The 24,301-nt window shown below is 42.9% G+C and overlaps 1 protein-coding gene across 2 annotated transcripts in view; it reads right to left on the reverse strand.

Moving 5' to 3' along the window:
* Positions 1-271: 271 nt before the first annotated feature.
* The window catches only part of LOC117462967 (arylsulfatase I-like), a 31,738-nt gene continuing 7,708 nt past the window's right edge, over positions 272-24,301 (reverse strand). Inside the window, exons 3-11 of one of the 2 annotated variants that reach the window (XM_034105344.2) lie at positions 21,929-22,068; positions 18,383-18,532; positions 17,568-17,642; positions 16,867-17,041; positions 15,095-15,331; positions 14,263-14,409; positions 8,302-8,449; positions 5,963-6,774; positions 272-2,736 (exon numbers count right to left, since the gene is read on the reverse strand). In XM_034105344.2, coding sequence (XP_033961235.1) covers positions 2,314-2,736; positions 5,963-6,774; positions 8,302-8,449; positions 14,263-14,409; positions 15,095-15,331; positions 16,867-17,041; positions 17,568-17,642; positions 18,383-18,532; positions 21,929-22,068 — 2,307 coding nt within the window. In that variant the 3' untranslated portion in view covers positions 272-2,313. The remainder of the gene's footprint in view (positions 2,737-5,962; positions 6,775-8,301; positions 8,450-14,262; positions 14,410-15,094; positions 15,332-16,866; positions 17,042-17,567; positions 17,643-18,382; positions 18,533-21,928; positions 22,069-24,301) is intronic. The other variant, XM_034105345.2, reaches the window with a different exon arrangement.

Raw genomic sequence — 24,301 nt, forward strand, 5'->3', positions numbered from 1 at the left:
TTAACAACCCGTAGTTTAAAGAAAGAAACTACAGCCATATGCACTTGTGTATTAATTAGGTGTATGCACTGAAGAGGCATCATATTAGTGACAGATTAGAAAATAAAGTTTCCAAATGCTGCCTCATAATAAAAGTCACCATTCATTGACATTAAAGTCATTTTTTTTATTGAAGGCAGGAGCTCGACTTGCCCATAAAAACACATTCTACTAAAACTTGAATTCCCATGTTGAATGGTTTGCTGTTTCCAGTAAACATAACAGGACACAGTTAGTTTTATTTTACCTTTATTTACTCAGGGTGAGGACATTTAAACGTTTTCTCAGGTGCTCTCTGCTGCACGCTCACTCTGCAGAGAGCCACAGTCGTGGTTTGTAAAATGTTGTGTAAATACTCCGAAATATTTAGAGGTTAGGTGTCCTGCTCAAAGGGAGAAACCCAACATCTTGCTTCAGAGAGGTTTCCAGTGTTGCTGCAACACCTCCTGTCTTATTTCTGAATATGTACGTGGTTTCTTAATGAAAAAACGCAAATATTTGTACATCTCTGAAATGTCTTTGATAGCACGAGGGAAAAGCGGTCGTTAATATTATTTTTGTTTTCAATGGACTCAAAAGATCATTACACAGCTCTCAGTAGGAAAAGGAAAACCAGAGCAGAAAAATATTTATCCGTTAACTTATTCCAGCGCTTTCTGGTATACTTCCATTTGTTTTAAATACTCCTTTAAACATAGAAAAGCTTTAAATTACTTAACATTTTCCCTAAATCTGGTAAATATATAACCAACATTGTTAGAATTAAAACCCTATATCTAAATGTAACTCCCTTGGAGGTTTTTGTCTTTTAGTAACTTGAAAATGCTTAAATATATGTTGGTTAGGCCTGAATGAGTTTAAAGATGACATGTCATGTTCTGCTGTTCACAGTAGAATAAAGTGAATTAAATACATAAACATTACCTTTATAGTCAAACTGTTTGTCATTGGCGATACATTCAAACAGCCGTACTCACACATAAAGAAAATCAACACACACACTTTCTTTATCAAAGAATATTAGAAACTAGAAAAATGTGAAGATATTAAACCTTCTTGTTCTTGTTGTGGTTTATGAGAGGGACAAACATCACTGACAGATTGATAGAAAAAAATATCACAATCATGCAATTTCACTGTTAATAGTAAACATTTGTTGAGAGAGGCCCTATTATGCTCATTTTCAGGTTAATATTTGTATTTAGTGTCTCTACTGTGACGTTTCATGTTTTAATGTTCACAAAGCTCTTTATTTCTCTCGTACTGCCTGTGCTGCAGCACCTCTTTTCACCCTCTGTCTGAAACCAGAGCCCAGTGTGCTCTGATTGGTTAGCTGGCCGGCTCTGTTGTGATTGGTCAACCGCTTAGAGATGTCCCGCCCCTATCACGTAAAATGTGTTGGAGCGCTAGTCGATAAGCCGAGTGCTACATAGTGATGTCACTGTGTCCCTGAAGCATAAGAGGGCCTCGCTGTTGGTATGAATGGTATGAACACTTGGTGTAAACATTCATTAATAACTGTCACTTTACAGAGTTTTGATCACAGTGGTTCTCTGCTTTCATTCTGCTCAAAGTTAAAGTAGCATAATCAAATTATTTACAGAGTAAAATTACATTTCTGTCACACAGTGTCGGCCCTTTTGTCAAGAACTCTGTCAGTTTTTAAGTGACAATAATTAGAAAAGACTGATTATAATGAAAGAATAATGAAAGAACTAAATCAGACTTAGAAAATGGATCACCAAATAGATTTTTTCCTCACTTGCCTCTGTGAGAAACACAATATATATAATCACATAATAAATCAGGGAACAACAGTCAAGAAAAACCCCTTACCATCAAAAAAGTTAGCAATTTAAAGGCTCAGTTCACCCATATCAGAAAAAGCATCTTGCTATGCAGATAGTCCTGCTGTCTTTACGAAGGAGGATTGCTAAATTCCAAGATTATTGCACGAGATACTGGGAACAAATCCACCAATAATGACCAAAGACCGTGGCAAATATCATTGAAAAGTCAGTATCTGCATGGCCGGATATCACGAGGGACAGATCATGAAATACTTTGTGATTTGGGTGAACGGAAAGCCTGAATCAGCTCAAATTCAGCATGTAACATAATGTCCATATTTTACATAGTAATACATGTTGAAACGTTTTCGTATGAGACATGGTCAAGAAAGAGTTTACTGGAATTAACTCACCTGGTTATCTCTCTTATCATTGATTTAAGGAAGCGACGATGTACCAAACAATATTACAAAAAGTGGACTCCTCAGATCCGATTGGACATCATCCCGGTGTTCAGTTTCAGAAAGAACGACTGCAGTTTGCACAGCGGGCACTTTGACTTCTTCCTCTTCTTCTTGTTCTTCCCTTTCTTGTACACGCCGTGATATTTCCCCTCCTCGTCCTCCTCTTCCTCCACCCAGGGAACCCAGGCCCCGCCGTGCCTGCTGGGATTGGCTCGAGGGTCGTCGGGCGGGAAATAAACGGGCACGGCCGTTTGGTTGTGGAAGGCCAGTCGAGCCATGAGCTGCTGCACGACGTCCGGTCTCTGCGCCGCTAAGTCCTGCCGCTCGCAGGGGTCCGCCGTGATGTTGAAGAGCCACACGTTCTTCGTGGCGGAGGAGGATTTGGGGAGCGGGGAGACGGGACGTTCCAGGTTCCACCAGCGACCAGGGAGAGTGGACATAACCTGAGCAACAAAATAAAGATAAAAACGTTTAAAGAGGCCCTATAATGCGTTTCTTTGGGGGGGCTTTACCTTCTACTGTAGTGTCTTATATAGGTTTTAGTGCATGTAAATGGTCTGCAAAGGCTAAAATCCCTGTGTTCCCTCCAGAGGGACGTTCTGTCGTTCTCTCTCTATTACCGGCTGTGTGTCTTTGGTTTCTAACTGTCAATGTTACCCTTTTGTAGTACTTCCATAGAAAACCCTTTCTGGCGAGAAGCGAAAGACATGTTGTCTCTCTGCAAAGCCACCAGACTCCATTGACAAAAACAGGGATTTTACGTCGCAGAACACAGACGTTTTTGTTGTACCGCTGCATGATTGTTACGTTTATTTCGTTACAGGTGAATACAAACATACCCTATTAATACACTAAAGTTGCATAACAACACGAAAAAACTGACATCAGCATCAAATGGGTTCTGCAATGGTACAATTACTGGTTTTCTGAATTGGGTATGGTGGCTTTTAAGAAAGCAAAGGAAGCCGCTTAGGAAAGGGTCGTATGGCGGTGCAATTATTCAGGATATTGGGTACTTTGACACTATTTTAGGTGGCTATATAACGATTGGCTGCTGCTTTCATCCACAGCAGGACACCAACATTTATTAAATCAAATGACTATCAATATCTAATACTGCACTACACCTTTTACTCTTGTATTGTATACAAGTTGTTTTCTGTTTTAGCTTAATTTGAATGTAATTAATTGTATAATGTGTCTCTGTTGCACAATGGATTAATGCTTTTAATGTTTTTTTAGCAAAGCACTTTAATTGCCTTGTGATGAAATGTGCTTTATAAATACACTTGCTTCCCCTAACTCCATGCATGTACTCCTGTCTGCTTCTCCAGAAATGAGGCATGCCACACGTACTTATCTGTTTATATTTTACACAACAACACTTCAAGGGGCGGTAACCCTCGAACCTCCTGGTGGACACCGGTGGTCAGGGAAGCCGTCCGACTGAAGAAGGAGGCCTTCAGGGATTTGTTATCCCGGGGGACTCCCGAGGCAGTTGCAAGGTACCGACAGGCCCGAAGGGCAGCAGCCTCATCCGTGGCCGAGGCAAAGCAGCGGGTGTGGGAGAAGTTCGGAGAAGACATGGAGAAGGACTTTCGGGCGGCACCAAAGTTGTTCTGGAAAACTGTCCGACACCTCAGGAGGGGGAAGCAGGGAACCATCCAAGCTGTGTACAGTAAGGATGGGACGTTGTTGACCTCAACTGATGGAGTGTTGGGGCGTTGGAAGGAACACTTTGAGGAACTCCTGAACCCGACAACTCCGCCCTCTATGTTAGAGGCAGAGCTGGAGTATGACGGGGGATCAACACCAATCTCCCGGGGGGAGGTCACTGAGGTCGTCAAATAACTCCACAGTGGCAAAGCCCCGGGGGTGGATGAGATCCGCCCGGAAATGCTGAAGGCTCTGGGTGTTGAGGGACTGTCATGGTTGACACGTCTCATCAACGTTGCGTGGAAGTCGGAAACAGTGCCGAAGGAGTGGCAGACCGGGGTGGTGGTCCCCCTTTTTAAAAAGGGGGATCAGAGGGTGTGTGCCAATTACAGAGGCATCACACTACTCAGCCTCCCCGGGAAAGTTTACTCCAAGGTACTCGAAAGGAGGGTCAGGCCGATTGTCGAACCTCAGATTGAGGAGGAACAATGCGGATTCCGTCCTGGTCGTGGAACGACGGATCAGCTTTTTACTCTCGCAAGGATCCTGGAGGGGGCCTGGGAGTACGCTTATCCGGTCTACATGTGTTTTGTAGACTTGGAGAAGGCGTATGACCGGGTTCCCAGGGAGTTACTGTGGGAGGTGCTGCGGGAGTATGGGGTGAGGGGGTCTCTACTCAGGGCCATCCAATCTCTGTGCTCCCAAAGCGAGAGCTGTGTCCGGGTCCTCGGCAGTAAGTCGGACCCATTTCCGGTGAGGGTTGGCCTCCGCCAGGGCTGCGCTTTGTCACCAATCCTGTTTGTAATATACATGGATCGGATTTCGAGGCGTAGTCGTGGGGGGGGGGTCTGCAGTTCGGTGGACTAAGGATTGCACCACTGCTTTTTGCAGATGATGTGGTTCTAATGGCTTCATCGGTCTGCGACCTTCAGCACTCACTGGATCGGTTCGCAACCGAGTGTGAAGCGGCTGGGATGAGGATCAGCACCTCCAAATCTGAGGCCATGGTTCCCAGCAGGAAACCGATGGACTGTCCACTCCAAGTAGGGAATGAGTCCTTACCCCAAGTGAAGGAGTTCAAGTATCTCGGGGTCTTGTTCTCGAGTGAGGGAACAATGGAGCGTGAGATGGGCCGGAGAATCGGAGCAGCGGGAGCGGTACTGCAGTCGCTTTACCGCACCGTGTGACGAAAAGGGAGCTGAGCCAGAAGGCAAAGCTCTCTGTCTACCGGGCCATTTTCGTTCCTACCCTCACCTATGGTCATGAAGGATGGGTCATGACCGAAAGAACGAGATCGCGGATACAGGCGGCCGAGATGGGTTTCCTCCGCCGGGTGGCTGGTGTCTCCCTTAGGGATAAGGTGAGAAGTTCGGTCATCAGGGAGGGACTCGGAGTTGAGCCGCTCCTCCTTCGCGTCGAAAGGAGCCAGTTGAGGTGGTTCGGGCACCTAGTTAGGATGCCACCTGGGCGCCTCCCTAGGGAGGTGTTCCAGGCACGTCCAGCTGGGAAGAGACCAAGGGGTAGACCTAGGACCAGGTGGAGGGATTATATCTCTTCGCTGGCCTGGGAGCGCCTTGGGACCCCCCAGTCAGAGCTGGTTGATGTGGCCAGGGAAAAGAAAGTTTGGGGCTCTTTGCTGGAACTGCTACCCCCGCGACCCGACCACGGATAAGTGGGGGAAGATGGATGGATGGTATATACCTATCGATGCATTACATTAATGCACACAATGTACAACATCTGTTTTATTTGTCTTATAACTGCCGATTTTTTTATTCCATTCCATGTAAATACTGCTATATTTTACTATATTTGTAGCCTAATTATTTTTAGATTTTTCTAGTTCTCTACCTGTGTTTTTAATTCTTGTTTTACTTTTATGTATGCACCACGACACCAAGTCAAATTCCTCGTACGTGTAAACCTACCTGGTAATAAACCTGTTTCTGATTCTGATATACACACAATCAAAAGACACATTTATACATATGGGGTCTCAGTGTGATGCAGTACCTGTGGCGGGACCCAGTCTCCGTGGCCTGGGTCACCTGTCAGCAGCTTCCAGTCTCCCACTCTGATGGCAGCCTGGACCGAAGCGTCCCACACTGACGGGAAACTAAACCGGGGCGTCGGATGGGATTTAGGCTGCGGTGCTCCTGCCTGAGACATGTTCTGGTACTGGGAGGACGTCCTCCTCGACTGGAAATGTAATGTGTGCTCCGTCTTGGATTTACGTTGAGGTGGTCTTGAGTGTGAAAAGTTCTGCGATGTGTTTCTCCTGGATTTTCGCTTCAAGCGTGGCTGGATCTGAGGCTGAGATTTAGGGCGAGATGTTCCCGAACCCGATGGATTGTATGTCGGCAGTCTCGGGGTCAGGGGGTAAACTTTTGTCCTGGATGTGAGTTTGGATTTTAGAACGGGCTTAAGCTTCGGTTTGGGAACAGGCTTAAGCTTTTGTTTGATAACTTCCTTTTTTGCTATTTTAGGAACGGGCTTAAGCTTTGTTTTGGGAGAGGGCTTGAGCTTTGTTTTGGGAGAGGGCTTGAGCTTTGTTTTGGGAGAGGGCTTGAGCTTTGTTTTGGGAGAGGGCTTGAGCTTTGTTTTGGGAGAAGGCTTGAGCTTTGTTTTGGGAGAGGGCTTGAGCTTTGTTTTGGGAGAGGGCTTGAGCTTTGTTTTGGGAGAGGGCTTGGATTTAAGTGTGGGTGCAGGTTTAGCAGCAGGATGGGGTTTCTTCACCCTAAAAGCTGACTTCTGCTTCGGTTTCTGCCTCAGGATCTTCTTCTTCTTCTTCTTCTTCGGCTTCTTTGTGCCTTTCGATTTGCTTGCTGACAAAAAAAAAAAAACACAAGTTTGAGGAATGAGGAAAATTAAGTTCACTTTTGACTGGTTTTGCTGATGCCATCCCCCAGCAGATAACATTACATTTATACTTTCTTTAAATGCATAATTCCTGTAAGCAAGGGTGTACATTTGGTTTGAGAAGTGAAAACATTTAATGCGGAAACATTTTCTCGATTCAATTCCATTTCCTGTCTTTCTACAAATATATTAGGGACTACGGTGTTGGTAAAATCCAAGGAAAAGGTGTAGTGTAAGATGTATTTCTTTGAGGGGAGATGTATGGATACAGCTCTCAACACTCATATGAAAGAGAGCTGTAAATATTTCAATAATCAAAAAACCATTAAAATATTCTCACAACCAATAACAAATATTTGATAAACTCCTCTCTCCTTTCTTTATCTTACCTAGTCTGCATATTTTCTTTTTATTCATGCATATTTTACTAATCACTCCCCTTTTTAAACTCCTGTTTTTTTACTATATTAAATAGACGGAAATATTTGTTTACAAAGATGACCAAACCGTTTGAGACCAACTGAGATAACTTAGACTAAAGTTTACAATCGAATCACTCAGAGTCCTTTACCTCTCCCTATTGCTGAAACAGCTTCTAATCTCTGTTAGCTCCGAGCTAGCACCAGATGCTAACAACAACCCCGTAACTGGTGCGCTGTCTCTCTCTCTCTCTCTGTCGCTCGCACACTCACACAAAATGCGCTCGTGCCACACACAGAGACGCTGTGTTCTCCTCCGTGACGATGACCGCTTGCGTAAAATAAAAAAAATAAAACACATTAGAAAAGTGGGGGGGGACACAAGCGGGATTTTAAAAAGTGGGGGGGACAGTCCCCAGTGGAAATTACGCCCATGTCTGTAAGAGATTCTCCTGTTTTTCCTGCCTACTTCTCTTCTCAGCTTCTTCCTATCCCTTTTTAACTTCCCTCTGTGCAAATCTGAATTTAGAATTCTTCTATGAATCCGTTTTTTTTGCATGTGTTGGCTACGAACTAGGAGTCTTTAACAGCTGCTTTACAGTATGAGCATGCTAACATCTACCAATTATATGATGATATCCATATTGGAGAAATTGCTAGATGGGAAGGAAATACGAACATATAAGTTTCGACCAAAGTGGGAAAACAGAATATATTAAAAAATATATATATCAGTTATATCCATGACAAGTGATTAAACTCCATCATAACAGAGAATTAAGAAATTCACTCATAAATATAGTGTATTTTTTAGTGACATTAAAACTGTAGAACCAAATCAAGCCATTGAACTGCACAGATTATGACTCGCTAAAGTCTTTCCACTAAAAATGATGACAATTGTTACCATAAGCGTTCATGGATTCAAATTTGACAGCCACATTTGTGCAGATTTCTCACAAGTGAATTGAATTCATGCACCGTAACCTGAGTAAAGGCTTTGATACTTAACGACAAATTATCCTTTGAATGCATCCTTATTTGACGTTTATATAATTTTGACGTTAAATGTACCCTTAGCTCTCTCCGTGCTGACGTCCCACTTCATGGTTTGCAGCGAAGGTTTGTGCAGAGGGTTGATGTTGTGAAGGATCTCCTGACGGGGCGACTCCTTCCCCTCGCTGATGGTGGGCCAGACATCGAATCCATCCAGACCCTGACTCTGAGAGGGTGACACGTATTCAATTCTATTATGTATAAACACTTAGAAAAACAAGTACAATCATAGGACATCATTGAGATATGTGAAATGGGACACCCAGTCAAGCAAGCAATCTGAAGCTGGAGAATAGGGACACTAAACAAAGTATTTAATATTTATTGCTCACACATCTAGAAATGGAGAGTTCATGTGTTAAAAAGGAGGAAATGTACAGGCTAAAAAACACCAAAAAGTAACCAAATACCTTTAAAACTAAACGCATTTAACCCTAACTGCTTTATGGTCCCAAAACATTTGTTTCATTGGTCTAGAAAAGGGGTTAAAATAGTTATATAATAATCACTAACAAATCAAATGCATTTCAGAGCAAAATTCACTTATATAAAGTAATATAAAGAACATCTTGTTGTTAATGAGAGTTAAAGCAGTCCACGTGTTTACTGCATGACAGAAAAAAATAAACATTTACCACACAGGCATACATAATAATACATGCCCTCAGTTAATAGAGTTACAAAATGTTCTGCACAAGTCAAACGCTGGCTTAATGTAGCCAAGATAGCCTTATTTATCTGCTTTGGCAATGAATACCCACGTGCATATTATGCCAAAAAAACTCTTTGGGAGCTGTACACAGACGGGCCAATAAAAGTGATTTATGTCTGAACTGAACCTCAAAGCGTCTATGAGGCACGTTGTTTAGAAATAGTGCACTTATATGTCAAAAGCACACTTATCTACATGATACAGATAGTACAAAATGATAGTTTTACAGTAGCGATGGGAAATTCAGAGGCTGTAATGAAGATTAACGTGGATTTAGCTCCACATTTAGCTTGAATGTGAAATCAGTGGTCGAGTAGAGAACACCGAAACTAAATACAGAATCAGCAGCTTTAGTGGCCGCGGGGAGAAAGAAACAACTGTAAATCTGCTCTGTTTTACAGCACAATGAAGTCAGTATTGTACTCAGTGGGAGTGTGTGCTTTCTGCCCGGTGACTTTAATATTCTGAAAAATAAGATAGGCCAGGCTAAAATAGCATCAATGACAAAAGGCGCTTTCACACCGGAGTGCTTGTCCCCGTACTTTTCCTGTTTAGTTCCGATAGTTCCTGGAATTTTGCATTCACACCAAAAAGAAAACTTAGTTCCGAGAACTTTTACCCCCCTTTTTAGTGCCTGCTAGAGAGGTGGGACTATAGAGAAGCAAAGTCCCGCCCATCTACTTCCGACCCATGGGACCTTATTTCGGAAAAATTATGTATTGAAGTCAATGGGGAGAGAAAGATTATCTTTCGATCCCGTTTGAATTGTGCCACGAATTACACATATGATGTTTGTCAATCTTAAAAACAATGTGACCTTGCCTTCTTACAGTGCAGACGCTTTTCTGCTTGCTCTTGCCTCTGCTTACTTGTTATGCTCTTTTCCTATTCTTATTCTCTGAAAACTTCGAGCAGCGGCTCCTGGACATGGACAGTTATTCTTCGTAAATAGACGGAGGGTTTCAGCCATATTTCAATATTTTTACGACGACCTCAGTCTTACAGTAGCGTGGCCTAGCAACAGCTAAAGCCTGGTACTGCATGCTATTTAGCTTAAGCTAGTTAGCAGCAAAATGCCTCCGTTCTCTACAGATGACTTCCACAAACTTCTACAGAAGATGGCCGTGTTGGAAATGAAACGGTTGGAAGTTAACGTGGAAGTGAATGGACTAGGTGGGAATGACACCACTTTACCAGTGTTGCAAAAATAATGGACAAAGGCATGCTAACTCAAAGCTAGCTAGCAGCTACAAGGATTCCAAGGAACAGGAGGGCTGTGTACCGGGTAATAAATCTACAAGTGGTAGTCCCCCCTCGAACTCTCTGGGTGCAAGGCCGAAGGGTAAATCATTTCCATGGGATTTGGGAGGACGGATAACAGGCAGAGCCCAGCGCTCAGAAATCTGTGATGCGACCGGCTGGCCTGCATTGTTATCACCCAGGAAGAGCGCCTCTTCAACCCCTGTTCCTACTAGGAAACAGCCGTGGACAGCTGCTAAAGGGAGAACTACAAACAATCCTCCTAAACCACCGAGTGTGCCAATCCAGAACAGATACGCTCCGCTGACCGAGAGCCGGAGATCCCTTTCTGATGACCTGGATAACCCGTCCTCTTCACACAGCAGGGTAAGGACCAATAGCTACTCCAAAAGTAAAAGGCTAGAGGGAAAGCTAACGACTGGGCCTGAAACTCTGATTGTGGGTGACTCTGCTGTAAGAGATGTAAAAGAAATGTAAAAGGTCTGTGTAATAAGAACAACACCAAAGTACTCTGTTTTCCCAAGGATACGGTCTCTGACTTGGCTGAGAAGATCCTGCATATTGGGGCTGAACATCTGACTGTGAAGAATGTGGTACTGCACATTGGAACAGATGATGTTGTGACACACGAGTCAGAAGTGCTGAAAGAAGACTTTAAATGTCTGTTGGAAACTGTCAGTTCTCTAAATGCAGAGGTGTTCATCAGTGGCCCTCTACCGCCAGTCAGAAGAGGAGTGGAGAGATTCAGCAGATGGTTTGCACTGAACACCTGGCTTTCAACTGCCTGTACTGACCATTCTGTCAATTATATTGACAACTTTGACTTTTTCTGGGACCGCAGACATCTTTTTAAGACAAATGGAGTTTGTCTGAACAAGTCAGGAGTGAAATTGTTTATCTCTAACATATTCAACTGCCTACGTCATCAATCTGTTCCCTTTGCCAAGGACAAGCAACAAGAGGAATCAAAACAAGAGAAAGACACAACACATCACTCAGAAAACCTTGAAATCTATCACTGCACCCGCCTGAGGAATGTCTTGATTATGGGAGACCTATGGAGGAGTCTCCACCGTCCTTCACCCCCCCTATCACCTCTGAGGATACTCTTCCTTCACTCCACAGCTCTCTCTACTCTCCGTTCACCCTTCCACCCTCGCCCACCCTCCTGGAGATCGCTGAACACACGAAGGAGATACAGAGGGTTGGCACCGATTCCTTCCTGGAGTTCAAAGACCAAACTAAGGCGATACGCAGGGCTGGCAGCATGTCCTTTACCCCCGCTCCTCAACGACGCCCACCAAAATCACTGCAGAGACGCGCACCATCTCCCCCGTCTCCATCACCGTGCCTACGTCAACCACCTCCCCTCCCTTCAAGAAAGCATCTGCAGTCTCCGAAGCCTGATAGGGATGTGTGTGTACACAACGCAACAAACTCTTACTGATATGTGCTGGGTCCAGGCTCAAGGGCGTATGGCACTCTCAACTCTTTCCAGGACATGCCGGGGCCCTGCCTGCCTGTAGCTTTGCCGATATCTGTGTTGATAGGTAATAGATTAAGAGCGGTGAATCAGCTTAGAAACAGGAAGCGCTCAAACGTTTGTGTGAGTTTATCTAATTTAGCAGTGATTCCATGTCAGCCACAGCTTGTTACAAAAAACCTGACTGATAGCGTGTCTAACAAACTTAAACTAGCTTTATTAAATGTCAGGTCTTTGGCAGGAAAAACATTTTTAATCAATGATTTTATCACTGAGCACAATCTCGATTTTATGTTTTTAACAGAAACTTGGATTGAACAAAATAACAGTGCAGCTGTTCTTATCGAATCAACCCCTCCCAACTTTAGTTTTATGAGTCAGGAAATAATGCATAAGAAAGGGGGTGGAGTTGCTATTCTGTTCAATGATTCCCTTCAATGCAGGAAGACATCTTATGGAAACTTTGATTCTTTTGAATATGTGGCCCTTCAGCTGAAATGCTCCTCTCGAGCTCTGTTCCTAAATATCTACAGACCACCCAAATACTGTGCAAGCTTTTTTGATGACTTTACTGAACTGCTGTCTATAGTGTGTATTGACTTTGACCGTCTAGTCATTGTTGGTGATTTTAACATCCATGTTGACAACCCCCAGGACAGAGGGGCTAAAGAACTGTTTTGTGTTCTTGATAGCTATGGACTGACTCAGCATGTGACGGAGCCCACGCACAATAAGGGGCACACTCTGGACTTAATTATCTCAAAGGGTCTGAATATCTCTAAGGTTGTGGTGACTGATGTTGCGCTCTCTGACCATTCCTGTGTTTTCTTTGAGAGCTCTATTTCTGTTCACAAAAATGTTCAAAAAGAGGTAACCACAAAGCGATGTTTAACTGAAAATACTTGGGAAATGTTTACTCAGAATTGTTATTCCACACTTGCCCCTGCTAACACCTCAGTAAATGAGCTAGTAGATCATTTTAATTCAAAAATTAAAAATGTTATAGATGCCATTGCTCCAATTAAGGTAAAGGAAGTGACTGGGAAGAACATATCTCCATGGAGAAAGGCCATGACCGTGAAAACAGAAAAAAGAGAATGTCGAAAAGCTGAACGCAGGTGGCGAAAAACAAATCTCCAGGTTCACTTTGAAATCTATAAAGAGAGACTTGGCCTTTATAATTTGGACTTGAAAAACGCACGACAGTCTTTCTTCTCTGACATCATTACCAAAAACAAAAACAACGCACGTGCCTTGTTTGATACCGTCGACAGACTAACTAACCCCCCAGTGTCAGTAGCCTCTGAATTTCTAACCACCAGGGCGTGCAATGACTTTGCCTCCTTTTTCACTGACAAAATGGGAAACGGGGAATCGATAAGAACCGGAATCGATAAGCAGAACCGGAATGATACATTTCAAACGATACCCATCCCTAGTTATAAGTTAGCAAAATCAATCAAAGGTAAATAATGCTTTATACTTGAAAATGAAACTGCCTATCACAGCTTTTCATAGGGTTTCATTTATTGTGTTAGCAGCTCATTCCCTAAAACAGAAAGAGGAAATATGAACGGTGTATTTCAAGCTTGTCATGTTATTAAGTCATTGGACTTTTATCACTGCGTATCACAGTGCACTAAGATTTGTGACAAACTGTAAAGCAGTAACCCATCACTGTACCCTGTATGCAAGGGCTGGTTTGCTTTCACTAACTGTACGGAGGCTCAGTCACTGGTACATTTTTATATACAAAGCCATGTTAGGGAAACTTCCATCTTATATCTGCTCCCTGATCTCACGGAGAATTGTAAGTGGCTCCTGCCTGAGATCGCATGCTGTGGTTTTATTAAATGTGCCAACTGCTAGGACTGTCTTAGGGAAGACAGCTTTTAGATGCGCAGCTCCTCTGTCTTGGAATAGTCTGCAAATTAAATGGAAACTGAACAATCTGGTGCCACTAAATGGTTTTAAAGCTTGGTTGGATGCTACTCAATTGGAAGCTGTTGGTACCTGTCTATGTGGATAATTATGTAAATGATGCTGGATGATGTCCTTTTGTTGTTCTGTTTATGCTTTTATGTTTCATGTGGAACTACTTGAGCAGGTCTCCCTTGGAAAAGAGATCAATGATCTCAATGGGATTTTATCTGTATAAATAAAGGTTTGAAATGAAATGAAATGAAATGAAATCAACTAAGATTTGTTTGAGAATGTTTCCAAACTTTAAATATATTTGAAAAGTGGGCTTTTTAACACATGAATACTACTGTGTATTATATGTTTACATATATATTTAAGAAATACAATATATGACAAGCACAAGTTTAATTTTGTGGGCCATATTTCATTGTACTTTTGGAATTAGCTGAGGGCCGATTCAAAATGGGCCCCGGGCCGCATTTGGCCCCCCGGGCCGTAGTTTGGACACCCCTGCTTTAGACAAACCCAGTCAGCCAGAAAACTGTAGAAATAGCAACAAATTCACAAAATAAATGTTAAGAAAGTGCAGAGTGCCACTGACCTGGCTGATGTTCCCCCCGGCGAGGCCCACCAGAGTGGGGAACCAGTCGGTGATGTGCAGCAGAGCTTTGGACACCCGTCTCCTGCGTCTCAACAGCGGGCTGTGGACAAACGCCACTCCACGAACTCCCCCTTCCCAATATGTGCCCTAGAAACACTGCCAGGTTATATTCTCATGCAAGTTGTTATGTACATTTGTTAACCCCTCTTTGTTTGACACAGAAAGGACAAAAAACCAGACTAAACGTCTAAGTTCCCTCATCCAAAAACGGCTGAATTAATTCAATAATGTATCTGTGGCAGTTCTTAGATCTTTTTCTAAAACTGGGGCAGAAAACAAAGGTGCTTCTTGTTACCATAATGACAGGGTCATCAGTAACTCACTTTCAGCTCTACACGACATGTTAGATTTAGCATGTCCTCAACAACTTGAATAGTTTACATGTAAATAAGCCAGCAAGTCTTCTCAGCGTCAACGTCAAGCAGTAAGACTCCTCTCCTTTGGAATCGTCTTCTATTTTAGATCCACGAAGCTATTTCCGTTGACTCCTTTAAAAGCAAACTGAAAACCCATCTCTTCCATCTGTCTTCCTTGTAAACTAGCTTCCATCACTTAGTTTCCATCAACATTACCTGCACTTCAGTCACATGCTTTTATCCCATGGCAATACTTGTGTTGAGGTATAATGTTGTATAATGTTTTTATAATTGTTATGCTATGACGTTTGTATCTTGTTTGCTTTGTGGCTTTGAGGCACTTCTTGTGATTTGGGGCTAGAATAAATGTCGATTTGATTTGACTCACGCACAACATACGAGAAGTCATTTGGTACCTTTCGTCCTCGCAGCGGCCAGTTGCTGCCTCCTGTGAACGGCTGGGCTCCGTTGTCGGTGGAGTAGATGATGACGCTGTTCCTGTAGTATCCCAACTTCCTCAGGGCGTAGGTGACGTTTCGCACCGACTCGTCCACCGTGGACACCATGGCGGCAAACTTCCTGCGGGCGACGTTAGCCATGTCCCGGTACGGGTAGATGTAGGACTTTGGAGGCTGCAGAGGAGTGTGGACTGCCTGCAGGAAAATAATAACAACAGGGTATTTACACAAGTTCACTTTGAACATTTTTTTTATTCATTTCTGGTGCAGAACTTAACATAATACATACAAACAACAATGCAAAGTACACTATAATCATTGTTAGGGAAATAATTATCTCAGACTCCTAGATGTGACATACAGGACCAACCTTGACGTCTATTGTTCCTGTCCTTTAAGGACACAGGCTGCTTCAGCCAATAATGTTATTGTTCCCATTCTGTGACCGGTCAATACTAGGTCACAGATGGTCTTTGTTGTGGATGCACTGGGACACTTCCTTCTTTGTTGTTTGTGGACTCCAAGGTATGACATCTTCGAGGCCATAAGTGGCGGAAGCAAGTGACTCAGTGTGCCCAACTGTCTAAAGCTATCTTATCAAAACATGTTGACGACTCTCTCTGAAACCAGTTAAATGGGCTGACAAGAGAGAGGCGCTCCAGAATTGACGTGGCAACCACCCGTGCAGTCAGACCGTGACTGCTGTGACTTGTGATGTGAATTCTCCGGCCGTACCTCTTAATAAATCATCAGTGCTCTGACATCAAAACTCCTGCTCTACCTTGTCTCCTTCCTGAGTCGGTGACTCCTCGAACATTGCTACACAGAAGTTTCCACTACAATCATTACTATTATTTAAATTAGTGTAGTCAAATGTTTCATGGGAAATCTGTTAGTTATGATATGGGTTCATGTTTGTGTTTGTGGGAGGAAAAAGGGGCTGAAAGAGAAACATTTACAGAAATAAGAATCTGACTGTTTTATTTTCTTAATATACATAAAAACTGGAATGTGAGAAATAAATAAAGGTTGCTTTTAAAAAAAGTAAATGCACAAAAGTGTTGAAAAAAGCCCACTCGTCTTAGTCAAATTAATAATTTATGTTTAAATTATTTGAAACTGATCAGTATTTGTATCAGGGTATTATTTCTTTCTATATTATGCAAGTGTCAAACTGTATACTGATATTTTAAACTAGGTTATTTTGGATAAAATCCTATCATTTAGTGCAGCTAATCCACTTTACTCAACCTTTTATTTTCTCCATCTACTTCTGTTGGTCATTTCCTACATTTCCCAGAATGCACCACAACACTTACTCATGATGCTTAAGTTTGAAGTGAGTGTTCTCTACTCCCTATGTGGAAACATTAAGTAAAACGCCCTTTGTTTAGCCTTTCCTTGTGAGGACAGATACTTCACATCCAATGAACATGAAATGAAATATACATAAATAAACAAATGTCATTTCTTTCTTTCTGTTGAAAGCCTTGTAAGTCACATGTCCATGCTTTAATCAAATGGTTTACAGTGTAAGCTAAACAGTGTCTGCTCACAGATAAACAAACACTCAAAAGAGGCCTTTATGTTATTGTCAAGTTTCAGACTCGCCACATCCAGACATAGACCGGCATCCAAGCAAGAAAGGCTGTGTTGTATTTCACATATTCTTTTTGGATTTGAAGGGGCTGTAATCCTGTGAAGCTGATTCTGACTTGTCCTAGTGATACCTGGAGGGAGAGCAGCAGGAAGAGCGGCCTCTCCGTGGGGTCGTGAGTCTCCAGGATCTTGCGGGCTCTCTGTGTGAAAAGCGTTGTGGAGTATTTCCCTTCCTGGCCCCACGCCACGCCCTCGTCCTCGTGGAGATCATACCCACAAACCCCGGGGCCGTCGCACGACCCGTAGCTGAGGACAGAGGGAGACACGTGAGTTAGGGCTAGTGACAAGATACGATAATCATTTATTGTCAGATCAAGTCTGGGATGTTTCATCAAACAAGGACGAATATTAAAGATCCCCTATTATACTCGTCACAGCAGCGTCACAAGTATGTGATGATAAAACAAGGCGTTATGTGAAAATAATATAAATACAAAAAAAAAGTAAGCAAACACAAAATGTAAACATCTCAAAATCGAAAATAAAACAGAACCAAAGAGTAAAATAAACACATGTTCACAGTGAAAGATACAAATGTGTAGACCATCTGTCAAATAAACACTACGAGGAGCCAAAGGACAGCTCACAAAATGTAAAAGTAGGATATTATATACATTAAGAGTGCAAGGAATAGCATATTACATTTTATATAAATGTAATATGTACAGTGTGAAGACAAGTCCAGTTATATCCAGTCATCAAAAGAGAAACCATGGAGCTGTGAGTACGTTAATCCGGGTTAAATGTGAACATAATAATCCTATAGCTGTACCTGTAGTAATCCACACTTCCTGTTAGAGATCCAAAGAAACTGTCAAAGCCCTTTCTGGTGGGCAGGCACGCCTTCCTGCAGGAGAGACAAAGAAAACGGATTTCTATCAACGGTTCAAAGGGCTTTAAAGGTCTCCTGTCATGCAAAATGCACTTTTTGATGTATTTTATACATAAATGTGTCAGGGAACTCACAACGTGTCAGAAAACAAAACCCTCTCTTTTCCTCCTTACCCAAATCTCTAAAATGGGGGAACAATGGAGCTGATCCAGATTTGCATCCATGCGGACCCACGGCACTATCAGAAACAATGCACCAGGTGTATTGGACGTAATATGGTCTTTGTTTACATTAGCAAGCATCGCTAATACTCAGAGCTAACCTGTACTGGAGAGAGTACATGTAAGAAAATCAGGATATAAAAAGATACTGATTCACCTTGTGGTAAACCCGCAAGAGATAAAGCATTTGAGGTAGGTTTTGAACATGCTATGGAGTTTAATCACTGCAGCATTTAGCTGTATCTGGGTAGAATTCTCCCGCATAAGCTCCGCCCCCTCTTTAAAAAAAAGAAAGAAGCTTTATACCCAGAATCAGCACTTTAGTAACAGGGCTGAAATAGAGGGGTATGTATGAGGCATGGCTAGAATGGGTGATCTGTTTGGTTGAGAAAAACATTTAATAGACATGTTTTTTATATATTTTTATATATTTGAGACCTATAATATATGCCTAAGAATTGCATCATAGGAGACCTTTAATAGTGATTGAGGACAGATGCTCCACATTACTCCGCCTGAGAAGCACCATCTCACCTGTAGAAACCCAGGTGCCACTTGCCCACCATGTGTGTGGAGTACCCGGCCTCTCGGAGCCTCTGGGGCAGCGTGTCCATGTGAGCGGGCAGACAGCTGGGCTGGCTGGGTCTGATGATCGAGTGCTGCAGGCCTGTGTGGATCTGATATCTGGGAGAAAAGCAACATTTGATTGGCTGTCTGACCGAGGAACATCCCACTTATCAAATATCCGTCCCCATAAGTGTGAAGAATCAGAATTCCTTTATTAGTCCCGCAGTAACTGCAAAACGTGGCAAAGCAGGTTAAGAACAAGGCAGGCGATAATAAAGAATACGCTCACTCATATACAGAACAAGAGCACGCATTAGTGATAACAGAATAAAGATAATTAAGTACACATCCATGGCTAACGATGAAAAGCAGCGATTTAAACAAAGTTACATCGGTATCATATTAGGTGTTGAGACATTTAAAACAATGTCACTCGTTGAGCTCCATCATCGCCATAAGGCCAAATATGTCCAGCTTTCAGCTTCTAAAGAACGGAGGATTTTAAGATTATTTTGTTTTATATTGGTCCGTGTTTGAGAGAGATTTCATAGTTTCAATGCTTGAGACAACGAGGGCACCCCGATTGATTTTACACTGGATTTATCTGAAATATGGAAACGTTGTTTATGTAATATATAGGGATGGCATTATATACTGTATATATATGTGACGACCCCTGCCATGCTATCTCGTGTGTGTGTGTGTGTGTGTGTGTGTGTGTGTGTGTGTGTGTGTGTGTGTGTGTGTGTGTGTGTGTGTGTGTGTGTGTGTGTGTGTGTGTGTGTGTGTGTGTGTGTGTGTGTGTGTTCCTTTAATGTTCTCCCTTTGGTCTATCAGCTTTGATTGAGGACACCTGGCTGCCGGTACCAGAGGGTTAAAAGGCCTGAGTGAGACCCGCAGAGGACCGGACCTCAGACCGGACCACATCTCCTATTCTTTTGCTTTGTCTTTTTGTTTGGCTTCGACCACGTTGTGTTATCAAATAAATACCTTTTTCATATATATATATATACTTGTCCTTTCCACGTGTTCGTCATGGCTAAGAGCCAGGCCATGACATATATATATAAAAAATTCGATGTTAATGCAGTGTTGATCAATTTCAATCAGGCAAAAACAAGTCTTGCCGCCTTAGCTCAGACCTAATAAACGCCACTTTAACTTGATAACATTTAGGACACAAATACATGTTTTAACCATTGGCTCAGGTCACCGTGTAAATGACAAAATATTGCCCCAAATGATGTCAAAGTCCAATCCAGAGTGTTTTAAATGGCAGTCGGGTGGGTTAGGCACGTTTATTCATAAAGCACCTTTCAACTCAAGGCAATTCAAAGAGATTAAAAAACTGAAAACGGTCATTAAAAAGCAAAGAGGATAAAATAAACATAAAACAAGCTAATAATAGAATAACACAGGTATTAAATACACGAATGAACGTGGCAGTGCAGCCGTTGCAGTGGCAAAAAGAAAGGTCTTCAGCCTGGATTTAAAAGTAGTCAGAGTTGCAGCGGACCGGCTGGTTTCTGAGAGTTTGTTCCAGATATTTGGAGCATAATAACTCAACGCTGCTTTAGTTCTGACTCTGGGGACAGAAAGCCGACCAGAAGACCAGAGAGTTAAGATAAGATAAGATAAGACTTTATTTATTTAAGGAAATTGTTGTGCCAGAGTTACAAAAATACAATAAACTCAGCTGCATAATAATAAAACTGTACACCAACAGTGCCTCTCCTCTCAATCAGTGATCGGGGGCGTCACTCCCCAGCTAAACCTATCACTTCGCTCTATTCCCACAAGCCTATCATAGCGCATTGCTAAACCTTTAAATCTGCTCTCTCCCCTTCCTCACAGTTGTCATTTCAGGCGACTCAACGCAGCCCCCCCCCCTTCCACCTTGCTTTCTTCCAAATCCAGGGTCAAGCTTAAACCACTCCTCTTCAGACCGACCTCCATCAATCCCTTCATGCCTTCACCACCAGCAGGGCCGGCCCTGACCAATTTGCCGCCCTAGGCAAGATTTTAGCTGGCGCCCCCCCCCAAATGCAGACACTCACTATGATTCGCAGGTGCATGGTTGTGGCATGACCACAAAAACAAAGATATTGACACAAGATGTGTGCAACTGTATTTAGTTTCGTATCCATTTGAACATGATTTAAGTGGGGGGGGGGGGCTCCTCTAGGGGGGTCCGGGGGCATGCACCCCCGGGAAGACTTTTTTTTATATTGAAGTTAAAAGCATCAATCTGTTGCACTTTGAGAGCAACATTAGGAGCTCTATGGATACATCTCTCAACACCCAGATGAAACAGAACTGTAAGTAGATTTTCTTTTTCTTTATGGATATTTTACAAATCACTCTCCTTTCAAACTGTATTCTAGTTTATTAATAACAACTTTTTTGTACTGTCAGTATTTTATACCTGTTTTTCACCTGTTTTTGTATAACAATAATGATCATATAAAGGTGTGCCTTTACCTCACTGAGCTGAGGTTATCAGAGCCTCTCAGTCTTTCAGGAGAGAGCTCTCTAAAGCTCTCCCCCTCGCGGCTGCTTACACAGTAAATTCCAATTGTTAATAAAAGCACACAGAAGCTGTATACGTTTTTTGGGAGTTTGATTTATTTTAAATGAATACAAATACAAAATTAAAACCTATAATTGCACACTAAAACCATTATTTCAAAAAAAGAACAATTTCACATAAACCTTTGATTTTTACTGGGGCAGTTCAACTTGATTTGGGGGGGGGGGGGGTGCCATAGTTTATGGGTGCTGTACGCAATATAGGCGTAGTTCTGTTAGTATAAGATAATAAGATGTACTTTGTTGATCCAAAATCGGGAAATTGTGTTGTTATGAAATAAAAAAAAAAAAAAAAAAAATTATTTCTAACTTTTTTTTTTTTTTTAATTTTCGGCGCCCCCTATGGGTTGATGCGCCCTTAGCATTCGCCTATACTGCCTATGCCGAGGGCCGGCCCTGACCACCAGCAGTGTCTAGATCCCAGGGGGGGATTCATCGGCTCGGTTTCCCCCTCCCGAGTGATACTCCCGCACAACGGGGCCTAATCGCTAAACACCATTACCGTACTTTTCGGACTATAAAGCGCACCTGCATATGAGCCGCAGCAGCTAAATTGTCCGTCTGTCTTGCTCTCGTTCTGTCTCTCGGTTCCACTTTTACTTTGGCGCGCTACCTGTCTCTCTCTTTTCCGGCCTCCAGCTTTTCCTGCTGGAGCCCGCCGCTTAAAGGTGGCGGGCGCGGACCGGTCCTAGAGCCCATAGCGTTAAAGGTGGTTAATTTTACCTGTAAAATCCATAGATGTAGGAGGTTCCCTAGTGGCCGTTAGCTGTACAAATAGTCGCGGCTTATAGTCCGAAAAGTACGGTACATGCATCTGTGTTTTCCTGGCAATAAATATATATTGAAACATTGCAAAACTTGTATCTCCTGATTGAAATAAACGAATACGACGTCATGCAGGAAGCCCCTGAAAACCCTGCTGACCTGCCGGTGAGCAGCTGGCTGCGCGACGGCGTGCAGATCGGCTGCACGTAGTAATTCTCCAGAGTCACGCCCTCCGCCGCCAGCTTGTCCAGAGTGGGGGTCTTGATGGTCGGGTTGTGGTAGCCGATGTCGTTGAAGCCCTGTGTTGAATTATTCAGATTGAGATGATTTACTCTGAGCATTTGGACTGTCCATCTGGAGGGACACATTCACTTGACGGTTTGAATACTACTCGGGAAAGTCCCTTTTTTAACTAAACTTAACACAAAAAGCAAGGACATTTGTGCTTGGTAGATGATTTCTTTGTTGTAACAATTCTTCTTGGTGATGAATCTTATACCGTTGGAAAGCCTGTGTATTTCCCTTCTTAAATGGTGCCACATTTGTGAGGAACGTGCATTTGTGGGATGAACGGCAGAGCGGAGTATGTGGGTGCAACAGCTTTTTTTTGCTGTTGCTATTGACTCTTGTTTTGAGCTTCTTATGCTTATACTGTTTCTCATCCATATATTACAGGTCTCAGATTAATACAGAACAGATCGTTGCAGCATTACCCATAATCCCCTCTGTTTCAGCCCTGTTTCCAAAGTGCTGTTTCTCTGTCTGTTACTTTAGATGAAAACAAGGAGCCCCTCCCCACGCCCCTCTGAGAGACATTTGGTTACAAAGAACTCAATGGTGCTCTAGAGGAGATTCAGGTGATAAGGGGGGGGGGGGGTTACCTTGGTTGCTGATTGGCTAATGGTTACTCAAGACAACACATCGTTATGACATCATAGAGTGGCCAAAATCTGATCAGCTCGTTTTCAGACAGGTTTTTATAGAAATGGATCAAAAAGAGAGAGAATCTTTGTTCCTGAAACTTTCAGAGTCTCTTTCCACAGAGGGGACACATGTTGATGTAGAAGAGACATGAGGAAGAGGGGACACATGTTGATGTAGAAGAGACATGGAGAAGAGGGGACACATGCTGATGAAGAAGAGACATGAAGAAGAGGGGACACATGTTGATGTAGAAGAGACATGGAGAAGAGGGGACACATGTTGATGTAGAAGAGACATGAAGAAGAGGGGACACATGTTGATGTAGAAGAGACATGGAGAAGAGGGGACACATGTTGATGTAGAAGAGACATGAAGAAGAGGGGACACATGTTGATGTAGAAGAGACATGAAGAAGAGGGGACACATGTTGATGTAGAAGAGACATGAAGAAGAGGGGACACATGTTGATGTAGAAGAGACATGAAGAAGAGGGGACACATGTTGATGAAGAAGAGACATGAAGAAGAGGGGACACATGGTGATGTAGAAGAGGGGACACGTGTTGATGTAGAAGACACATGGAGAAGAGGGGACACATGTTGATGTAGAAGAGACATGAAGAAGAGGGGACACATGTTGATGTAGAAGAGACGTGAAGAAGAGGGGACACATGTTGATGTAGAAGAGACGTGAAGAAGAGGGGACACATGTTCATGAAGAAGAGACATGAAGAAGAGGGGACACATGTTGATGTAGAAGAGACATGAAGAAGAGGGGACACATGTTGATGTAGAAGAGACATGAAGAAGAGGGGACACATGTTGATGTAGAAGAGACGTGAAGAAGAGGGGACACATGTTCATGAAGAAGAAACATGAAGAAGAGGGGACACATGTTCATGAAGAAGAGACATGAAGAAGAGGGGACACATGTTGATGTAGAAGAGACATGAAGAAGAGGGGACACATGTTGTTGTAGAAGAGACATGAAGAAGAGGGGACACATGTTGATGTAGAAGAGACATGAAGAAGAGGGGACACATGTTGATGTAGAAGAGACATGAAGAAGAGGGGACACATGTTGATGAAGAAGAGACATGAAGAAGAGGGGACACATGGTGATGTAGAAGAGGGGACACGTGTTGATGTCGAAGACACATGGAGAAGAGGGGACACATGTTGATGTAGAAGAGACATGAAGAAGAGGGGACACATGTTGATGTAGAAGAGACGTGAAGAAGAGGGGACACATGTTCATGAAGAAGAGACATGAAGAAGAGGGGACACATGTTGATGTAGAAGAGACATGAAGAAGAGGGGACACATGTTCATGAAGAAGAGACATGAAGAAGAGGGGACACATGTTGATGTAGAAGAGACATGAAGAAGAGGGGACACATGTTGTTGTAGAAGAGACATGAAGAAGAGGGGACACATGTTGATGTAGAAGAGACATGAAGAAGAGGGGACACATGTTGATGTAGAAGAGACATGAAGAAGAGGGGACACATGTTGATGAAGAAGAGACGTGAAGAAGAGGGGACACGTGTTGATGTAGAAGAGACATGAAGAAGAGGGGACACGTGTTGATGTAGAAGAGACGTGAAGA

The sequence above is a fragment of the Pseudochaenichthys georgianus genome, chromosome 17 (assembly GCF_902827115.2).
Source record: "Pseudochaenichthys georgianus chromosome 17, fPseGeo1.2, whole genome shotgun sequence".
Classification (NCBI taxonomy): domain Eukaryota; kingdom Metazoa; phylum Chordata; class Actinopteri; order Perciformes; family Channichthyidae; genus Pseudochaenichthys; species Pseudochaenichthys georgianus.